The 21,651-nt window shown below is 31.2% G+C and overlaps 1 protein-coding gene across 3 annotated transcripts in view; it reads left to right on the top strand.

Moving 5' to 3' along the window:
• The window catches only part of LOC142319837 (nucleolar pre-ribosomal-associated protein 1), a 246,924-nt gene extending 225,663 nt beyond the window's left edge, over positions 1 to 21,261 (top strand). For all 3 annotated transcript variants that reach the window (XM_075357521.1, XM_075357512.1, XM_075357518.1), the window contains exons 25-26: positions 5,896 to 6,034; positions 20,767 to 21,261. In XM_075357521.1, the coding sequence (XP_075213636.1) occupies positions 5,896 to 6,034; positions 20,767 to 21,234 (607 nt within the window). In that variant the 3' untranslated portion in view covers positions 21,235 to 21,261. The remainder of the gene's footprint in view (positions 1 to 5,895; positions 6,035 to 20,766) is intronic.
• Positions 21,262 to 21,651: the final 390 nt, after the last annotated feature.

Raw genomic sequence — 21,651 nt, 5'->3', positions numbered from 1 at the left:
GTACTGGATAGCAGAATTTACGTATTTCAAAATTTATAAAACGGTAAACAATTTTGACAGTTTAAAAATTCTCAAATTATAATAAATACAGCTTATTTAAATATAATTATATATTACGATTATATTATATTATGCAGCAGTTTACCCCCTTTACCCTCAGATTACCTTTTGTACAATGTTTGCTGAATTAAGAAACATTTTGTAAATAAATAATTCCTTGTGAGATTTATCTTTTTGAAAGACAAAATCAACTTTTCAAATACTTAATATTAAATACATAACTTATCATAATACATAATTATTAAAAATACCTGTGCAATTAACTTCATTAATAATTTACTAGTATATTTAGTTTGAGATAATTTACTTTGTGATTATAAATGACTTATTATGCAGCTGTGGATAATTGTGACAGTTATAATATAACTGTAATAAAAAAATTATTTATTAATCAAGTATATTTTTAATTCTGTAATATATACCACCTAGTACAGAATACAGTTTTATCATGAAAGTACTTTAATGGGATCCTGCATCCTCAATCATGATTGAATTATTTAATTAAATTGCATATTAAAAATTAAAAGTATTAAAATAAACTGTACACAGTGAAAAATGAGTTGACAGTAAAGTGTTAAAGCACTGAGTCAGGATGAAAAACCATATGTATGTATGTATCTGCATCTGTATGTCAGGAATGGAAAAACATTTTTTATTAAAAATTGGTGTGTTAAATGAGATGAGGTGTTTCAAAATCATTGAAAATCTACCAGTAAAGTATGAAAGCTACAAATCAGTATGGCCTAATTCTGAAATTTTTTAAGAAAAGATTTGTTCATGGAATGATGAATTAAGTAAGATTGTTCAAAATTTTCTGATGCTGATAGATACAGTGCATACTGATGTGAATGGATTAAAAAAAAATCAAAATTTGTTTTCTTCCCACCTAAAACTATTAATTTTTATCAATTGTAGAATACATGTATATTCTACAACTGATAAAAATTAATGAAAAAAATTAATTTATACAAGGAATTGTGCCTTCTGCAAAAAGTATAGGTTAACTACAACAGCAAGAAATCCATTTTGATACAATGCCCTTTTCCTAAACCCAGAAATTAACAGTACTTATGAAAAAGACTATAAAAGTAAAAATTCATTTTGACGTGCTGGCCTTTTTCTAAACCCAGAAACAAACAATACTTATGATGAAGAAGATTTCCACTGAATAATTAAACTGTTTGCCGGCCTCCGTGGCACGAGTGATAGCATCTCAGCCTTTCATTTGGAGGTCCTGGGTTCAAATCATGGTCAGGCATGGCATTTTCACACACACTACAAATTGTTCATCTCATCCTATGAAGCAATGCCTAACGGTGGTCCCAGAGGTTAAGCAGGAAAAACAAATTAAGTAATCTGTTCAGTATTTGTGGTTTCTTCAGGAAATAGAGTTAGATCTTTATGAGGGGGTTGGTGACGGTCTAGCTACTTTGTCAGTTTTGTTGATGATGCTATCATCAAAAGTGTTATCTCATAGAATAAAGAAGTAGAGGAAGGCGCTGAATAAGATAATGAAACTGAATGAGATAATGCTACCATCAAATAAATAAGCATTAGATTCTATTCAGGTAATTTCCTTGTATTTCCAGTGCCACAATGTAAATGAGGATTTACAACAGCAAGTCATAAATTTTGATGATATAGACCAGGGGTGGCCAACAAGTCGATTGCGATCGACCAGTCGATCACGAGGCCAATTTTGGTCGATCGTTAGAAATGTCTGGGGTGGAATTCCGTGTACCATGGACTTTGAAGCGATTGTAGAAGACAAAACATTCTAGCAATAGTTTAATGCATTCTGGGAATTTGCCAAGGTCATAAATTCCTAGAATTCTGACAGCCCGACACTGTGATCTCCGCCCACCCAGCACAATACATTTTGACTTATGTGTTACACACCGGACGCAACACGTGAACGCAACAGTTACGACTCGACTCATCAAAGAACACAGTCAGTTAGCTTGAATATTTGATAGTGTCATATGGTAGCTTCTTTTCTTTTGTATTAACAGTATTATCATTAATCAATATTATTTATCCTCTGTGACCATGTTGAGTTTCAATTTTTCTTCTTTTTAAAATGTAAGTACCTTTTCTTTGTTTTAAATTAAATTGCTTTTCTTACCTATCTATTTACTTGATAAGTCAGCATTCTTGGCAACAGATCTCTAAACAGTGGTCATTACAGTGAGAGAAAAATAAGGGACAGTATTACGAATATATTAGGAATAACAATAATTCTATTTAAATTAAGAAGTCAGTATTGTAAACTGTAATAAATATATTGTAACTTTAACATACTTCTTGTAAATTTGAATATATCTATATTAGATTTTAATATACTTGTATTGCTGTCTTGATCGTAATATGCAGTATTGTTATTATTTCTCTCAATATAATGGAGATAATTGCCGCAGTTCATGAGTTTTTGAATGTTCTAGGAAAATATTTAATTTATTATTTATTCTTTAAATTGTCATATTTCTTTGCATTCTAGTATACCCATGGACATGAGTAGTAAACCGAAAAAATCGAAAACTTATCACTTCAATGAAGAATGGGAACTCGATTACTTTTTTACAATGGTGAATGATAAATGTTGTTGTTTAATATGCCTTACCTCGGTAGCCATTGCTAAAAAAGGGTAATCTGGAGAGACATTTTTTAGCTTTACATAATAAGTATCAAACAGATTATCAACCAAATTCTGAACTGAGAAAACATAAATTTAGGGATCTTAAAACTCAATTAACAAATCAACAAAGCATTTTTAAAAAGCCAAGGTTGAAGTCACAAGCAGTAATTACTGCATCATTCAAAGTAAGCTATCTCTTAGCAAAAAAATGTAAGCCATTTTCCGACGATGAATTTGTAAAGGAAATGTTAGATTCACTTTATAACGATTTTAAGAACAAGAGTGAAATTGTTATGCAATTCAAGATCTACTTTTGTCTCGAAACACAGTGATGTGACGAATTGAAAGGATGAGTGGGAATGTAAAAGAGCAGTTATATAATGATATTAATAGACGTTCTTGTTTTTCCCTTCAGTGTGATGAATCGACAGATATAAGTGATACAGCACAATTACTTGTTTTCGTAAATGGTTTTTAAGGATTTTACATCTAAAGAAGAATTGTTGGGTATGATTTCTTTGAAGGAAAGGACTAGAGGTGTAGACATATTCAAAGCCTTTAAAAACTTGCTCAATGATTTGAAAGTACCACTTTTTAAATTAGTCTCAATAACAACGGCGCAGCTGCAATAATAGGTTGCAGAAATGGATTTATAGCCCTGTGTCAAAATGAAGATGAATTCCTAACCTTTTTGAGCTATCACTGCATAATTCACCAGCAAGTGTTAGCTAGCAAGAAACCAAACACAAAAGAGGTAATGGACATAGTATTTAAAATTGTTAATTCAATTCGAGGAAGTTCCCTCAAACGGCATCTCTTCCAACTGCAGCTTGATGAAGGCCAACCTGAATTATTACAACATACCGATGTCAGATGGCCAAGCAGAGGTAAATTTCTGCAGTGATTTTGTGATTTATTGTCTGAAATTATAGATTTTCTTCATGAACAAGATGGAAACTGTGAAAATTTAAATGATGAAACTTGGCTTAGTGATTTAGCATTTCTTACCGATTTTACTTCAATATTAAGTCATTTAAATTTAGAATTACAAGGTAAAAATAAAACAGTAATTGATATGATCAGCTGCATAGATGCATATAAAACAAAATTTATTTTGCTAATAGAAGATCTGCAACAGAATAATCTGAATCATTTTCCAAATATGGCAGGTAACCTACAAAAACATAAAAATATTAATTATAAGATTGACAAATATGTCGCGGAAATCCAAAAAGTAACTGAAGATTTTGAGGTAAGATTCCAGGATTTTGAAAAAATTAAAAGAAATTGTGGAATTTATATATTTTCCTTTTAAAAAAGATTGTGTGAAACGCATTAGCAAAAAAATTTCAGACATATTACATATGGATCAAAGGGCATTAAAATATGAAATTATAATTTTACAAACTGACTTAATCTTACAAGCCAGAAAATTTGAAGAAGATTTTTGGAAATATGTCAACCGAGAAAAATATCCCAGTATCACCAAATGTAGAAAATATATCTATTCTTGTTTCGGATCTACATACCTATGCGAATCGGCATTTTCATAATTGAAGCTAACAAAGACTGAACAACGTTCTGTCCTGACTGATTCCCATACTGAAGACTTATTATTATTATCTTTGTCAGGATATACACCTAATTATGATTCCTTGGTTAGAGACATGCAAACTCAGTCTTCCCATTAATGTTAAGGCAACAAAGTAAATTCTAAATCTGTCTTTATCTGTAGCTAATTTGAATTAATAAATAATGTTAATAATTATCTATGTTCTTTTAATTCCCCTGGACGTGAGTTTTTTGGCCCTTTAAATAATTATTATCGTTGTTTTTTATGTAGATACATAAGCCATATATCTATATTTCAGTACAAGGTGTACTCAGCGAGCTATTGATAGATTAGCAAAAAGCAAGTCATATTATTCTTTCATTATAAATTTTCCTGGCCCCAAAAAACGCGAAAGTGAAATATTGAAATCAAATTATCAGCCATAGTGTGCATTTTTATAACAACTTTTTTATATTTACGAACAAATAGTACAACTTATACATTGCAGTTGATAAAAAAATTAAATTGCAATTTAAGTTAGTAAAATCTATGTTGAAAAAGTGTCGGAAAATCTAATTTTTTAGGTACCGCATGTACGGAATGCTGTTGTCAAAAGTTTGGGTCTGGAAATTTATTTTCTTCATGAGCCTATATCTCGAAAACTTAATAAGTGATTTAAAAAATAATATATTTTACTTATCTACCCATACCTCGCTGGAATGCACCTTATACTGAAACACAGTGTATAAACAGTATGCATTTCACACCCCTTCTTCCCCCTTAGACCAGGCCTATGATAAAAAGTTGGTCTTATATACAAAAAAGTTGGCCACCCCTGATATAGACTACTAATCAAAACCAAAACAGTGAATAGTTAGTAATTATTTTAGCAAGAATAAAATTATTCCAGAATTGATAATATAAGGATTATAGGATATATATATAATATATAGGATTGATAATATAAGTGTAGATTTTTATTTTTTATGAATATTGAGTTTCTTTAGTGTACTTTAACATATTGCTGTATGTTACAAAAATATTTTATTTAAAAGTACATTAAAGAAAATATTTTCAGAAGTTGTCTTCAATTATATATATCTATATTATATCTACTGATCTCTAATTTAAAATGCACTGATATCTTTACATTACATCAATGTTTTTGTATCTCCTTGGCAAAAGAAATTAGATCTTTACCTTTCTTCCAGGAGGCTTTGAGTTGATTCCTCATGTTCAGGCTTGACAATTTTCATATGCTAATTCATCTTATAACCAAGTAATATTGAGCAACTGTAAATTGCATGATAACCTGACGTTGCCAGTTTGAGTAAATAAACATGTTTGCGCTTGTGTGATTAAACAAATCTGTAAATGAATATAAGTTTACTGCTTTCTTATGTAGCACATTTTGTCTCATGAACATGTTATTTTCATTTTTTGTGTTTGTTCATTTGGTGCATGAAGCACTTTGCATATTTTAACAGTTGTAATGGATAACCTACGTGTGTGTTACTTAATTTTCTGTATCTTTCTTGTCAATATCTTAATTATATATATATTTTTTTTAATTGTAGTTTATTAATCTTATTATCTTGGTAAATTTAATTTATGTACATTAACTTTACCTTTTATTTTTTTACCTTAGAGAACATCAAAAATGGATTTTAGAGGTGCTTAGAGATGGTACTAGACAAAAAGTTGACATGAACTTATTGTTTCAGAATTTAGTTTTCAAAATTTTAATGACGTTTTACTCATTTGTCCATACTCCTAAAGATTTAAAGGCAAGTATTATTAATTATTATGTCTTTTTACTGAAATTTTTAATTTATGCATTTATATCAATTCATTTATAGTTAATTTAAATATGTGCTATTGATGCTCAGGACGATATCTCTCGGTGTGCTGTTACATGGATTGTTCACTGATTAATATGTATAAATGTGTCTTATTTTTTTATGTTAAGAGAAGTTAGTCATTTTTGTAGTACAATGTAATCTGCCCTTTGGGCTGGTCTAGTGGTTAACTCGTCATCGCAAATCAGTTGATTTCAAAGTCGAGAGTTCTAAGGTTCAAATCCTAGTAAAGGCAGTTACTTTTACATGGATTTGAATACTAGATGGTGAATACTGGTGTTCTTTGGTGGTTGGGTTTCAATTAAAAATTAAAAGATTGTTTTATAGTCTTATACCAAGAACGGAATGGATGCACTGCTTCCATCACAGACATGCTGTTGCCATAAAAAAACGTGCCAAAAAAATCCCAAATAAATTCTTTGTAAAGCTGTAAAAATGTTTTTTATGAAAATTCAACTGTTACAGAATAAGCTGTTTGTAAAATTATGCCATGAAATGAGCAAAAAGAAAAATTCTTTTCCATACAGAAGTCAGGTGGTTATTGTGGGGGAAGTGTTAACCTGGTTATGGGAATTGCAAGGTGAATTAATAATATATTTCCAGGATAAACAAGCGTCATTCTCATTGTTTTTACAGAATAATGAATATATATGATGGTGATATATTTTTACATTTAAACAACTGTAATTGGAATTCACAAGTACATGATGAAAACATTTTATTAATGATAAAATTCATGCTTTCATTAAGAAGCTTGATATCTGGATTAATCGCCTTCAGAGCAAAAAATTTGATATGTCTCCACTTGCTTGCAATTATATTGATAAAAATATAGATGAAGAAGGCAGTATTAATCACTACTGTTTGGATAGCATGAAGATGCATTTGCATGAGTTCAAAATTCAGTTAGTGGAGTATTTTCCAGAATATAAAAATGTTTTCTCAAATAGGTGGGTACTGAATCCATTTAGTGAAAATGTTGTTGCAGCTGCTAAGTTATTAGTAGAGATTCATGACCAGCTCTTCAAAGTGTCTGCTGATAAAATGTTACTACTACAATTCATATCTGCAATATCTACAATTCATATACCTTTGGCTTGCTCATTGAAATGAATATTATTATAAATGTAGTACAGAAGCATTGAAAATATTAATCCCTTTCACCACGTCTTACCCCAGTGATGTTTTTTCTTTTCGGTTGCACTAAAAACTAAATATAGGAATCGTCTTTTTTCTCTTGTAAACAATTTGCTTTTATGTGTTTCTAACATAGATCGTGTATGTTGAAACTCTTAAATGAAAAACAAATGCAACCATCTTATTAATTCATTTTCTTTACATGTGTACTTGTAAATGTAAGCAAAATGTTTATAATAAATTATCTTTTTTCTCATAAAATGATTTCATTATTGTTTATGTGTAGTTGTAGGCTAATTTTGCAATCTCCCTCTCATATTACCATGACCCTCAGGTTGAGAAACTAGTATAAAGAATAGCTAGCTGGTACTTTTAGCTAGTGCTTGAGTTAGTATATCATGTGATGCTGAGATGAACTTGGTTGAGAATATTGACTTCTATTACAAGCTGTTTCACAGTTTGTATTATTCTTTCACAATGTTAATGTATGTAATAGCTAATGTATGTTGTGAAAGAATACACAACATACATTAGCTTGTAAATAAGGCTTGTACAGTAACATTAGTTATTGCTGTACACTTTGAAGTATTCCCTTTTGTTTTTAAACAGTGGTTTGGATGATGTTCTCATTTTTTGTAAAAGACTTGGAAATCATTTTTTCAGAATACTCTTGATTTCCTTTAACACATAATGCTGGATAACAGTGATGTTAGAAAGTTTTTGTCTCTCTAACACAGCCTTCAACTTTGGGAACAGCTGTCAACAGGGGACTAAATAAGGTGAATAAGTAGGATGACCAAATTTGGTAATTGATATTTTGGTCATAAACTCTCATGTTGAATGCTCCAAGTGTATTGTCATGATAAACAGATAAATTGTCCATTTATTATTTTACAATTCAACTCTTTCCCGTTTAGCAGAATTTTGTAATATTTACGGGATCATCATTGTTTTCATCAGCAGCCTTTAACTGCATTTGTATTCATCTATCAAACTGTATTAAATCTCTCACCATGTTCGCATTTGTGTCCACCATTTTTGTTTTTGGTTGTCTACTTCTGGGGGGGGGGTCATTATTTCAATTTTTGAATCTCTTATGTTATTCATAGACACATAACTTCAACAGGTTACCACACAAAGAAACTTTTGACCAGCACAGCTCCTCAAAATATTGGAAAAAGTTTAGTATCTTGCCAGTTGGAATTGATGAGGACTGTTTAAAATCTTTGAGAGGAAGTGGAAATTGGTTAAAAGCCAAGTCTGAAGAATCTGGTATTTACTGATTTTCAACCACATTTTTTTAATTTCTAATAACTGATCTAATACAATAGTTTATCACCTTCTATCCCATCCTTATCCTAATTTTAATGGTATTTTTCATTATCACTAAGTGAAAATGTGAGAAGGATAGTTTCATAATCTTTGTCAATACAACTAGTTATTGCATTAAGACAATTTTCCAGTTTACATTGTGTTGATTGTTCTGCAATTTTTTGCCAGGAATAATGCAACTGTACTGCTTACCTCATTTCCATTAAATTTGCCATTCCTGCAATTTCCTGCTGTTTTGAAAAACGTTAAGATTAAGCTGAAAAGATGTAAAAAGAAGTGTGAGCTTCTAGAGCAGTGATGACCAATAAAACTAAATGAGCTTTAAATATTTGTAGTAGTCTATAATATGGAAACCACCTCCTATGATTGATGTATATCAAAATTATTTAGATATTTTATGAATTCAAATTTGAACTAAATTTTTTTTTTAAATGTGGGTAATTTGGTTGTCTATTGTTTATTACGAAATTAATAGTTTATTAATGTTTACAATAAAATTATAGTTTTGTAAAAACTAACACTAGTTCATTAATTTTTATTCCTCATAATGTCTGGCTCTTTTCCATAATTTTTACCCTAGTTCAATATCTTTTATATTGAGAATATTCTGATTAAGTTATCATTGTTTCTTGCTTATTTTGTTTAGTAAGAATTTTAAGTTATTCATTAATAAGTAAAAGTAATGGAGTTACGTTATAGTATTGTTTCCATGACCCTTTATTAAAACACAGTGGGGTTGAAATGAAATATTTCAGACCAGACATGTAGGATATGAAATACAAGCTCAATGTATCAGAACAAAGTGTAATAAATGATCACAAACAAGGCAATCTGTATATTCCTGGAAAAAGGAATTAGTAAACATGAGTATCTGTCTAAAAAGAAAACCTCCTGTGTCAGAAGTAAAGTGGATTTGTGCCATAAACCAGTATAGTCTAGATAAATCAACTAGATCACCAAGTTTAGAATTACAAATTCTACAACCAACTGTTTAGAAAATTTTGCAGAAAGAGTTGAAAAATACACCTTTAAATTACAGTTAGTGCAGTGTTTAAGTGATAACAGTAAAGCCTTGCATGAAGATTTCTATGTGGACATGTACGAATTTGTTAATGAAGAAGATGGTTTCCTTTCATCGCCCAATTTTTGGTGACAAGTTTTAAATTAGAGGAAATCAATAAACACAACAAATAAGTATGGGGAATAGAAAACTGTGCAATATACAAGCTGTTTGCCTAAAGTGAATGTATTTTGTGCTATTTTCTGCATAAAGATGTACAGACCATTCTTTTTTTACAAACAGTAACTGAAGGAATTTATCTTGACATTTAAACGAATGGCTAATATCTCAAATTGAGGAAAACACTGAGAACTTCATTCTTGTGAAGATCTCCTCACTGTCATATAGAGGTCCAAAATTATTTGGAAGAACTCTTTTTCAGATGTTGAATTAGCCTTGTGCACCTGATGAAAACATGATGTTGATAAGTAGGCCACCAAGAAGTACAGTTTTAATGCCTTGTGACTACTATTTGTGGAGTTTTGTAAAAGCAATTCTGTTAACAGACACCAGTTTAAAAATCATAATAGAAGAATATACATATGAAAAAAAGCCAGGCGATACTGCAAGGTATCAGATAGATTGTATCATGATTAAGCAAAGATTTAGAAACCAGCTTGTCGACTGCAAAGCATATCCAGGAGCAGACATTGATAACGACCATAATTTAGTGATAATGAAATTTAGATTAGGGGTTAAAAACCTAAAGAAAAGGTGTCAGATGAATTAGTGGAATTTAGAGAAGCTTGAGGAAGAGGAGGTAAAGAAATTTTTGAGCAGAACATTGCAAGAGGTCTGAGTAAAAATGAAACTGTAGAAAATATAAAAGAAGAATGGGAGAATGTTAAAAAGGAAATTCTTAAATTAACAGAAGCGAACTTAGAGAACAAGGTGGAACAAAGAGAACTAGTAGAAAACCTTGGATATCATGGGATATATTGCAGCTGATGGATAAATGAGAAAATGTAAGAATGCTAGTGAACATACCTGCAGAATTACTGCCCAGTGCAGGTGAGGAAGCAATAGATAGATTATACAAACTGGTGTGTGATATTTACGAAAAAGGGGAAGTTCCATCAGGCTTCAAAAAGCGTGTTATTGTCATGATACCAAAGAAAGAAAGAGCAGATAAATGTGAAGAATACAGAACAATTAGTGTAATTACTCATGCATAAAAAATTTTAACTAGAATTCTGTACAGAAGAATTGAGAGGAGAGTGGAAGTGTTAGGAAAAGACCAATTTGGTTTCAGAAAAAGTATAGGGACAAGGCAAGCAGTTTTAGCTCCCAGATTAATAGTAGAAGGAAGATTAAAGAAAAAGAAACCAACATACTTGGCATTTATAGAATTAGAAAAGGCATTTGATGATGTAGACTGGAATAAAATGTTCAGCATTTTAAAAAAATGTAGTGTTGAAGTATAGAGATAGAAGAAAAATTGCTAACATTTACAGGAACCAAACTGGAACAGAAATAATCATAGAGCATAAGAAAGAAGCAGTAATAAAAAAGGGAGTTTAACAGAGATGTTCCCTATTCCCATTACTTTTTAATCTTTACATAGAACTAGCAGTTAATGATGTTAAAGAAAAATTTAGATCTGGAGTAACAGTGCAAGGTGAAAAGACAATGATGCTACAATTTGCTGATGATATAGTAATTCTATTAAAGAGTAAAATAGATTTAGAAGAAACAATGAACGGCATGGATGAAGTCCTTCACAAGAACTACCACATGAAAGTAAACAATAACAAAGCAAAAGTAATAAAATGTAGTAGAAATAAAGCAGATGGGCCACTGAATATATAAATATACAACTAACTAAAAATTTCTTATAAATACAATTTATCAAAAATAAAAATAATAATAATGAAAATAAGTGTATTTAACATACAAAATAGTTTAACATATGAGGTCTGTTCAAGAAATATGTAGACTATTTGAATTGATCGGGTGCAGTTGGTTCCAGTCACATCTGCTTGTCATCACCATGTTCATACAGATCAGCTGATTACAATGCAGGTTTTTGATTGCAAATATCATTATTGGTTGCTTAGGTACGCGGTTGTTTGTTTGGTGGGTTTTAGAATGAGTGAATTCAACGAGCAAAGAGATGCTATGAAATTTTGTGTTAAACTCGGAAAATCTGTGAGTGAAACTTTTGATATGATCAAGATGTCTTATGGCGATGTTGCTTTGAAGCGTGCGACTTGTTTTAAGTGGCATAGATGTTTTAAAGATGGTCGTCAGTCGACTGAAGACAATGAACATCCTGCATGTCCGTCCACGTCAACGGACGACTCACATGTAGACAAAATCAACACCCTGGTTCGAGCAAATCAACTTCTGACCATCAGAGAGCTTGCTGAAGAGTGTGGAATATCAGTTGGATCATGTTATGAGATTTTGACTGAAAAATTGAAGATGCACCGCGTTGCTGTAAAATTTGTTACACGCCTGATGACGGAGACCGAAAAGCCCATCGCATCCAGGCTTGTTAAGAATTGCTTGAACATTCAAGATGAAAAGTTCTTGTCAAGGATCATAACAGGTGATGAATCTTGGATGATCGAAACAAAGGTTCAGTCATCCCAGTGGGTGGGTGATACATCTCCGAGACCAAAAAAAATTCGCCGTTCCAATGTGAAGGTGATGTTGACAGTTTTTTTTTGATGTTCAGGGCATAGTCCACCTTGAGTACTTCCCCCAAGGCTCCACAGTGAACCAGACCTACTAGATTGAAGTTCTCAAATGTCTGTGAGACACTATCCGGCGGAAAAGGGCACAAATGTGGAAGAGTGGTGACTGGTTTTTTCATCATGACAACGCTCCAGCCCATTCAGCCCTCAGAACTCATGAGTTTTTTGCCAAACACTCGATCACTGTTCTTCCCCACTCACCCTACTCACCTGACCTCGCTCCTTGTGACTTCTTGTTTCCCAAACTCAAAAGACCTTTGAAAGGAAGAAGATTTGAGATGATTGCCGAGATTGAGGCAAATGTGATGAATGAACTGAAGAACATCTCAAAAGAAGCGTTCCAGGACTGTTTCCAATAGTGGATACACCGTTGGGATAAGTGTGTGTGTCGGGGAGGAGAGTACTTTGAAGGGGACCCAGACAAGTAACTTGTAAATAAATACATTTTGTTTTATGATGTTAGTCAACGTATTTTTTGAACAGACCTTGTAAAAACAAGATTTCTTTACTGATAGTTAAATCATAAAAACCAGAATAATGTAATTTACTAAAAATGTTATAATGACCACTAGAACCTGAAATTGCATTAACAAAAAGATAACACTAGAAAAGGCTAAAGTTCATACAATTCAATTTTCTACAAATATTATTACTTTTACTGTTTATAATAGAACTACTCTCAATTTATGAACGAGTAGAATACTGTCATTTTAACTACTATTTGCTAATAATTCACCATACAACTTCCTGCATTCACCCACTGTCCACGCTGGAATACTCTTGATGTACTCTTCACAGATTTTTATCACATGCTTACTGATATCACTGTCACCACAACTGCGTCAAAATCAGGTTTGTGAAACTAACTCTGTTATCGCTTGTTATCACGACTACACTGAACATGGCTTTGCAGAACTACTTACTATCTCTGCTGGTCCCTGGCAATTTTTATATCCCCTGGCTTGCAGAACCAGTATTTGTTTCATTCCTTTAATTATTGAAGCGTAATAATTTTTATCGTTCGCACCCTTATGTTTTTCTATAAATTCCTATTCTGGTTCGGTAACCCTTCTGGTTGAACAACAGCTTTTGGAGGTGCCAATATCTGTATTACAAAGAACAGATTGTTAAATGGATCTGTTAGTCTGAGAAAAGAATTCCTGTTAGTCCTTGTAGATTCTTCTTTTCATTATTATTTTCTCTTTCTTTCTTCTTAAATGTAAGGTTTTCATTACCCTGGTCCTACATTTATTAATACACAAAAATTAATTTTTTTACATATCTTCAAGTCACGCTTTGCCATTAAAGTTTGAAAAAATCAGAAAAAACCATTCATTTCCAATATTTTCTGTAAGTGTGTAAGGATGGTATGACTAAGTCCTATATAGCATAAACTTTTCTCCAAGTTTGGTAAAATAACTTAAATATTTATAAATTATATTTATATGGTATTTTTTGGTCGCACATTGCCATCTAAAATGTATTAAATTGGTAATTTTAGCAAAATTTCAAAGTTTTACTTTTTATTATGTGTTTATAACAAATCTAATAGAGATATTACAGTTATATTCTTGTATCTAGAAGTACTACTGCTTAAAAAAAAGTATAGTAAAATAAAACTCTTAATTTAATACTAACTGGTCATGCAGCTGCATTAAAAAGTGACTAATGCTGCATTGGCCCTAGTCCTAGTCACGCCCTATTGAGCAAACTTTATATTTGATTTTAAAATAAATAATATAAAAGTGGTATATTTGTATACACAGATGTAAAAGTGTTAAGAACATAAACCTGCTTCAGTGACACTATTATTTTAATTCTTTTTAATCACGCAGCTGAATGAAATAAAGTTCCAATAATTATTTTGTATGTAGTACTTTGCTCATTTTGCTGTACAAAATGACTCAGAACTCACCACCGGGGAGGTGGCTGCACTTCAAGTTCCACCCACAACCTACCTAACCAAAACAATGATTAGGGTGTGTTATTTACATTATTTACAATTTTAAAACATTTAAAAATTTTCATAGTTTGTACCCTACACTTTTTTACTTTTACTCCTTACTTTGAAATGTTACACATTTTTTTCCATCACTAAGGCTTTATATTCTGATTTGTGCGAAAAGGTAGGCATGGCTAATCTTGACAATAATGTTGTTCTTGGTCACTGTCATCAGAAATTTGTGAATCACAAACCTCTGTGTGTACTTCATCGTTTTTGCATAAGTCTAAGAGTTAAGATTGTTTTCTTTCATAATATTTACCCTTGTTTCTATCAATAATTCTTTTTGTTCCTTTCATAGAACCTGATTTTTCCCAATGCCATATTTTCTCTGCAAGTATATAAATCGTAACTCCAGGGCAGGATTTTTTTTCTTTTTTACATATGCAGTTAATACTTATTGAACACACACATGGATCTGGAGTTCTCTTGCAAGTACAGTCGCTAGCAATAATTAGATATTTACATGCAGCAAGGAACCTTTCTTTATAAATTCATCAAGTCTCAGTTTGAATGTTGGATTGTTTTTATCATGACTATCATTTTCTGAACTTACAATACGATTCATAGTAAGCTTAATAAATGTGGACCACTCTGTATTCTGTCACAGTTGGGATGGAAGCTTTGTCATACAAACACTTAATTTTGTGTGCAACTGTTGCGGCTACTTTTGAAAAGGACACCACACTCTTGTTGTTTGTTTCAACAGCCAAGTTAAATCTCTCTTAAAAGTAACAGCGGAGAACATCCTCATGTGTTGGTAGCTTGTTAAAATAACAAGTCCTGTGGGTGGCCGAATATAGGGCATTCGAAATCCTTTCTAGTTATTACACCCTTCGCCTAACTTCTTTGGCACATACATCACAGCAGTAAAGGCACTTGCACTTGTAATCACAAACACTTAATAAAATAATCTGATGTGGCTACCACATGACCTCCTTGTTTGATTATTAATGTACATATACACATTTAAAAAAAAAATGAAAAGTACATAAAATTTTATTTCATTAATAACTTATTGAATTCTAATTTATCGTAAAAATTTTTTTACAATCAGAGGTTAATAATTATTAATAAATCAAACATGAACTTTATTTAAGATAAGAGATTTTTTTCAGTTATCTTTTTAATATTTATTTTATTTTTTTCTGCTTGTTATAGAGTAATAATTTTCTCTTTAACTCAGCATGGCTTGTATTCTGGTGATTTAATTTTAATTAATTCTTGTTGTGTTCGTGAATTTTATATTCTTCTTCTTCATTGTTTTCCTATTTATACAATTAACGTTATTACAATTGGTATACATTAATTATAAGTAGTTAAGTTTTAATATCATTTTGCATATGTGTTAGTGATGAATTAAATAGGACAATGAAGTGCATCGAAAAAGTACTGCAATAGAACTTTAGTCAATGAGAGTTTATTTAGAACTGAATAATTATTCTGTACACTTGGTACAGGATGCAGTTGCATTACATTTCATCATACAGTAGATTTTTAAATATTAAGTGATAAGAAGCATATGTGGGTTAAGGAATGCAATGCGTCAGGATTTTACTGTAACATAACTCCCCCATTACCAAATAAAACACTGTGATTTTGATTATCAGGCACAGGTGTGTTTTCTATAAATGTTTCAATACACAATACAAAAATAATAATTACAATTAATATAATATTATTACCCAAATTGATGTATCACCTGTGACCATATTATTTTTCCTGACCATCGACAAATTGTTTAAGATTATAGTTTCTTTATTTTAATTCTAACGTCTTAAGGTCTATTGATAATTCAGAATGTTGCACTTTGTCCATATTCAATTCATTTACATCAGTAAATTTAGGATACCCATAGTTTTTAATCATATATTGTAGTGGGTAGTGGGCTAGCCTTATGCAATAATTCAAATAACAGTCGTTATTTGAATTTATTAAATAATACGATTCTAAATTATAATTTTCAATTAATATTAAATAATCAGATGTTTCACCAACTCTGTTACATATACACATATATAATAATGCCTATTAAATTACATATACACATTTTCAGAAGTACATAAAATTTTATTTCACTAACAACTTCTGATTTTTTTCATATATTTTTTTTCTTGTTATGGCCCGGAAGGACCAATTAGTCATTTATGTTTAGTTTTTCTTATCTTCCAATACTCTTTCATTTTCCTGGAAAAATGCCCTTTTCCGTTCCTCTGTCCAAACCGTCCCCGTTTTCTTTTTAGGGGTTTTTTGCAAATTTAACACCAGGCAAGTTGTTATAATTTCCAGATCCTGTTCTGAGATCTTGCTGTGCAATGCCTGCTTCTTTGATGTCTTGAAGCACCTCAGTGAGCCACACTGGTTGCGTTTTTAGCTTTAGCAATCTTTCTAAGAGTGTTTACTTTTCCTTGATTCCTCCAAACGCAAGAGGTGGCCAAAGAATTTTATTTTTTTCTTTCTTATTTCTTCTGTAATTGGTGTAACGACCTCATAGATTTTATGGTTTGGGAGTAATCTCCACTTTCCTTCCACCAAGTTTATCCTGCCAATAGAGGTCCTTACGATCCTTCTTTCTATTTTGGCTAATTTTTCAGTTCTCGATGCTATCTTGATTTGACCCAGTGTTTCACTCCCATACATTACTACCGGTTTGATCACTGTATTATAGTGTCTTATCTTGGCTTGTTTGGAGATGCATTTCTTGTTATAGGTGTTTCGTGTGACCACTTGTGCCATTGCTAGTCTGTGTGCACTTTCTTGCCAGGCTATTTTCTCGTTCAGATTCCATGTGATGGATTCACCCAAATATTTAAATTTTGATACTATTTTAATTCTGCGACCATTGATTTCCAAATGTTTCCGCTGTGTCTTTCTAGTGAACATTATTTCTGTCTTCTCATACGAGATCTGAAGTCCAATTTTCGCTGCGATAGAGGCCAATGATTCTATCTGGTGTTCAGCCTCTTCCTCTGTTTGTGCATGGAATGCTAGATCGTCTGCGAAGCCAAGGCAGTTAAGGCTTACGTTGTTAAATTTACTTCTAATTTTTACTTTTTCTGGATTTTGTTCGTACCAATGTCGCATGATGTATTCTAATGTGCAATTAAACAGTAATTGTGACAATCCGTCCCCTTGCCTGAGATCAGTTCTTATGTCAAAAGGTTCCGATACCTCCCCCCTGAACTTCACCTTCGACCGGGTGCCCGTCATCGTCAGCTCCAACATTTTCACTAGTTTTGGGTGCAGCCCAAAATTCCTCAGAATCCTAAGCATAGATGGTCTATGGATACTGTCATATACCTTCTTGAAATCCACAAATGTAATGATTAAGCCCTTGCGTCGCAACTTGTACATATCCATAATTAGTTTTAAGGTGATAATTTGTTCTGCACAACTTCTCCAGGGTCTGAATCCCCACTGATATTCTCCTAATTCTTTCTACAGTTGATTCTTTATACGGTTATAAAGTATTCTAGAGAAGATCTTGTATGTACAATCTAATAGGGAGATCCTTCTATAGTTGTTTGGATCCATCTTATCACCTTTCTTGAATAAGGGGTGGATGATTGCTGTTGACCATTGGTCTGGAAGTCTCTCGCTGTTCCAAATTTTAGTAACTTCCCTTTGCAATATCTCTAAGATGTTAGGTGCAGCGTATTTCCAATGCTCGGCAACTGTTTGGTCTTCTCCGCTCGCCTTATAGTTTTTCATTTCCTTAAGGGCTTGTTCAATCTCTTTTAGAGCAGGCGGAGTTAATTTTGATTGCTCTGTTTTCACTGGTGTGTCCGTGTCAATTCTCAGGAGTTCTTCAGGCTCTTTTGCATTTAAAAGTTCTTCGAATGCTTTGGCAAGGATTTGGGCATTTTCCCTATTGCTGTGTGCTATCTTTCTTTTTTTTGTTCTTAAGCATTAACGTTGGTGCCTGGTAACGTTGCAATCTTCTTTTGAAGGTTTCATAGTATTCCCTGGAATTAGTTCCATGGAAATTTTCCTCGATCTTCCTAGTGATGTTATTGTGGAATTGTCGTTTGGCCTGCCTAAGAATTTTTTGTGTAAGTTTTCTTTGCTCGATTAGTTCTTGAGAGGATTTTTCAGACCTCACTCCTTGATGTCTCACCCAAGTTTTGTGTCCAGCAATGACTGCACGGTTTTACATTCTTCTTTTTATTGTTATTATTGAATAATTATTTATTATAAAATATTTTTACTATCACGGGTTAATAATTAATAAATCAATAATTTTATTTTTAAAAAAATGTTAAAGAATAAATAAAAAAAAAGTTAAAAAAATAAAAAAGGATATGAAGTCTGATTTGAACCGATGTGCATTCCCCTTATAGATCCAATTATTTCATTAATTAAAATTTCATTTGGCTATAACTGGAACTAGTGAAAATAATACCAATTATGATGTATATTGTTGAAAATTTCTCAATGAAGCCTTATTACTGCAGTTAAGAAAAAGTCCAAAATCCAAAAAAATTTTGATTTTGGATTTTTGATTCAGTCGATTACAATCAAAAGGGGAGAGAGGTGCACAACTAGATGTTACACAGTTATAAAACAAAAATTTCAACATACTACCGCGAATCATTTTTGAGATATGCGAGACATGTATGTACATATGTACTGATAGATATCATGCTGAAACTAGTCAAAATGGATATTTTCGTTGAAATCTAAAACTGAAATTTTTCGCGATCACAATACTTTTTTTATTTCGTACAAAGTAAAAAGCACACGTTGACTAAACTGACAAGAAAACAATCATGTACTAACACTATCCCAGTACTGAACGCTTATTTATTAAGCACTTTTAGGTACTTGAATATCACTATAGCATCTCAACTTTATTAGTTTTAAGAACGTAACAGAATGTAAAACTTTGAAATTTTGCCAAAAATCATCAATTTAACACATTTCAGAAGGCGATGTGCGATCAAAAGATACCATATAAATACAATTTATATAAGTTATTTTAACATACTTGGAGAAACATTTATGTGATTTAGGACTAGTAATACCATCCTTACATACTTTCAAAAATATTGTAAATTTATGGTTTTTACTGATTTTTTTCAACCTTTAACGGCAATGTGCAACCTGAAGATATGTAAAAGATAAATTTTTTTTTTTTGCTTTTTTCCTTGTCAGTACCAACAGTAACTTTTGTGCCCTTTAGCGTTGTGAAATAACCCACCGGGTTGGTCTAGTGGTGAACGCGTCTTCCCAAATGAGCTGATTTGGAAGCCGAGAGTTCCAGCGTTCAAGTCCTAGTAAAGCCAGTTATTTTTACGTGGATTTGAATACTAGATCGTGGATACACCGGTGTTCTTTGGTGGTTGGGTTTCAATTAACCACACATCTCAGAAATGGTCGAACTAAGAATGTACAAGGCTACACTTCATTTACACTCATACATATCATCCTCATTCATCCTCTGAAGTATTATCTAAACGGTAGTTACCGGAGGCTAAACAGGAAAAAGAGAGCATTGTGAAATAAAAAAAAAATTTTTTTAACCACTCTACTATGTAGTCTGATTTGACTATTAAATTGATCAAACCATTCTTTAATGGCAAGTGTCTATTTTCATATTGTTTCATTAATGTTTGAAGTATTGATTTGGTTTATATTGAAGTAAAGTTTGTGGTTACTATGAATATAAAGTAAATTAGAAATGTAAAATTACATATGTGTGCTTCCAAAAACAACAGCAAAGCTTTGAAATAAAACTTTGACTAAAATCTTGAAATAAATGTTGTGAAAAGGGTTCACCTAAGTGGAGTAGATAATATAAGAAAATAAATATTTTAACAAATTTTTACTCTTTGCTATAAAACTGCGTTTATGTTGAAAAATAATACTGAATTGAGACATAAAATAAGTGAAGTGAAATGTTTAAATCAATCTGGAATGAAAGAGGAAGAGAGATGCGAATATTAGATCAGTGGAGGTTTAAAAATGGTTTACTGCGGTAATATTACAAAACATTTTAATAGATAGTGAAAATTATTCCATTTCTTTTTGTTACTGTAATTTCTTCATCAGTTACTTAATTTAGTAAGTTGTGGAAGGCATAATAAATACAGTGAGTGGTTATAAATGAAGAATCAATATATATCTTTTTATCTATCAGTATGTTTATAAGAAGTTTACATTTTTCAGTTATGTTAGGTGAGTTTTCCAATATGTGTTTTCTTTTGTTTGTTATCCTCTGAAAACTAAAGTGACTTAGAGAATTGATTATTAATTTAAAAAACTTGATACAGAGTTTGTTTTGGACTAGACAGGATGATACTGTTTACATTTTGTAGCTGTTAATCATAGAAGTCAAATATTTAATTGGTTTATTACTGATTTTTTTTTTATCACTGGTTTTATTTTGTGAAATAATTTTATAGTATTCATGGTTTTTTTTAATTTCCAGGTGTTGATTATTGATGTAATTTCATCATGTATTGGTATTCAGGATGTTGGATATGTGCTTGTATCAAATTATGGTCTCATTTCATGGATAAGTCATTCCTTGATTTGCAAAGATTTTGATGAAACTCATTCATCGTTAGTAAACCTTTTAGAGAAAACAACTAATTTTAAAAACTGTTCATTACATGTAAAATTAATTCTTATATCATTAGTGATTAATGTTACTTCTGTTAATGATTTAACAAACATATTACAAATACTTAATAATAATAAGATTATTAGTCATATTAATGAAAATGATATAAAAATTTTAATAAATGTTACTGCTAATTTGTTAGGATCAGATGTTGTACAAAATGCTTCAGATATGATTAAATTTGGTTGTCAGTATGTAATAGAAACTAAAGATTCAAATCAAACAGTTACTGTATTAAATATACTTGTTTATAACTGGTTGAGTAAACATTGATTAAATTTTACTTTATTTTACTATATATATTTTAATTTTAGTTTTTTATTTTACATTCTAGTTTTTTTTTTTATTGTATTATATATATATATATATTGAATTTATAATTACAACATCATATAAAGGATAATGTAATAATATACACCATAATTATAGTAGTACAGTTGTAATGAATTACCAATCTTCTCATGGATGTATAACTCAGTGGAACTTCATTAATTAAAAACTGAACAATTTAACAAAAATATACTGAATTGTTGATTACTTTGAATTCATGATGACAATAATTTGTCTATATTTAAAAAAAAATATTTGAGAGATATGAATTTCCATGATCAAGGGTAATTTCTCAAAAAAATTCTTTTTATCAAGGGCCATTTCTATTAAAAACATAATTTGATTTAATTTACTTATCAT

Source organism: Lycorma delicatula, chromosome 1 (assembly GCF_047948215.1).
Source record: "Lycorma delicatula isolate Av1 chromosome 1, ASM4794821v1, whole genome shotgun sequence".
NCBI lineage: Eukaryota > Metazoa > Arthropoda > Insecta > Hemiptera > Fulgoridae > Lycorma > Lycorma delicatula.
This window is presented reverse-complemented; position numbering and strand designations above follow the sequence as displayed.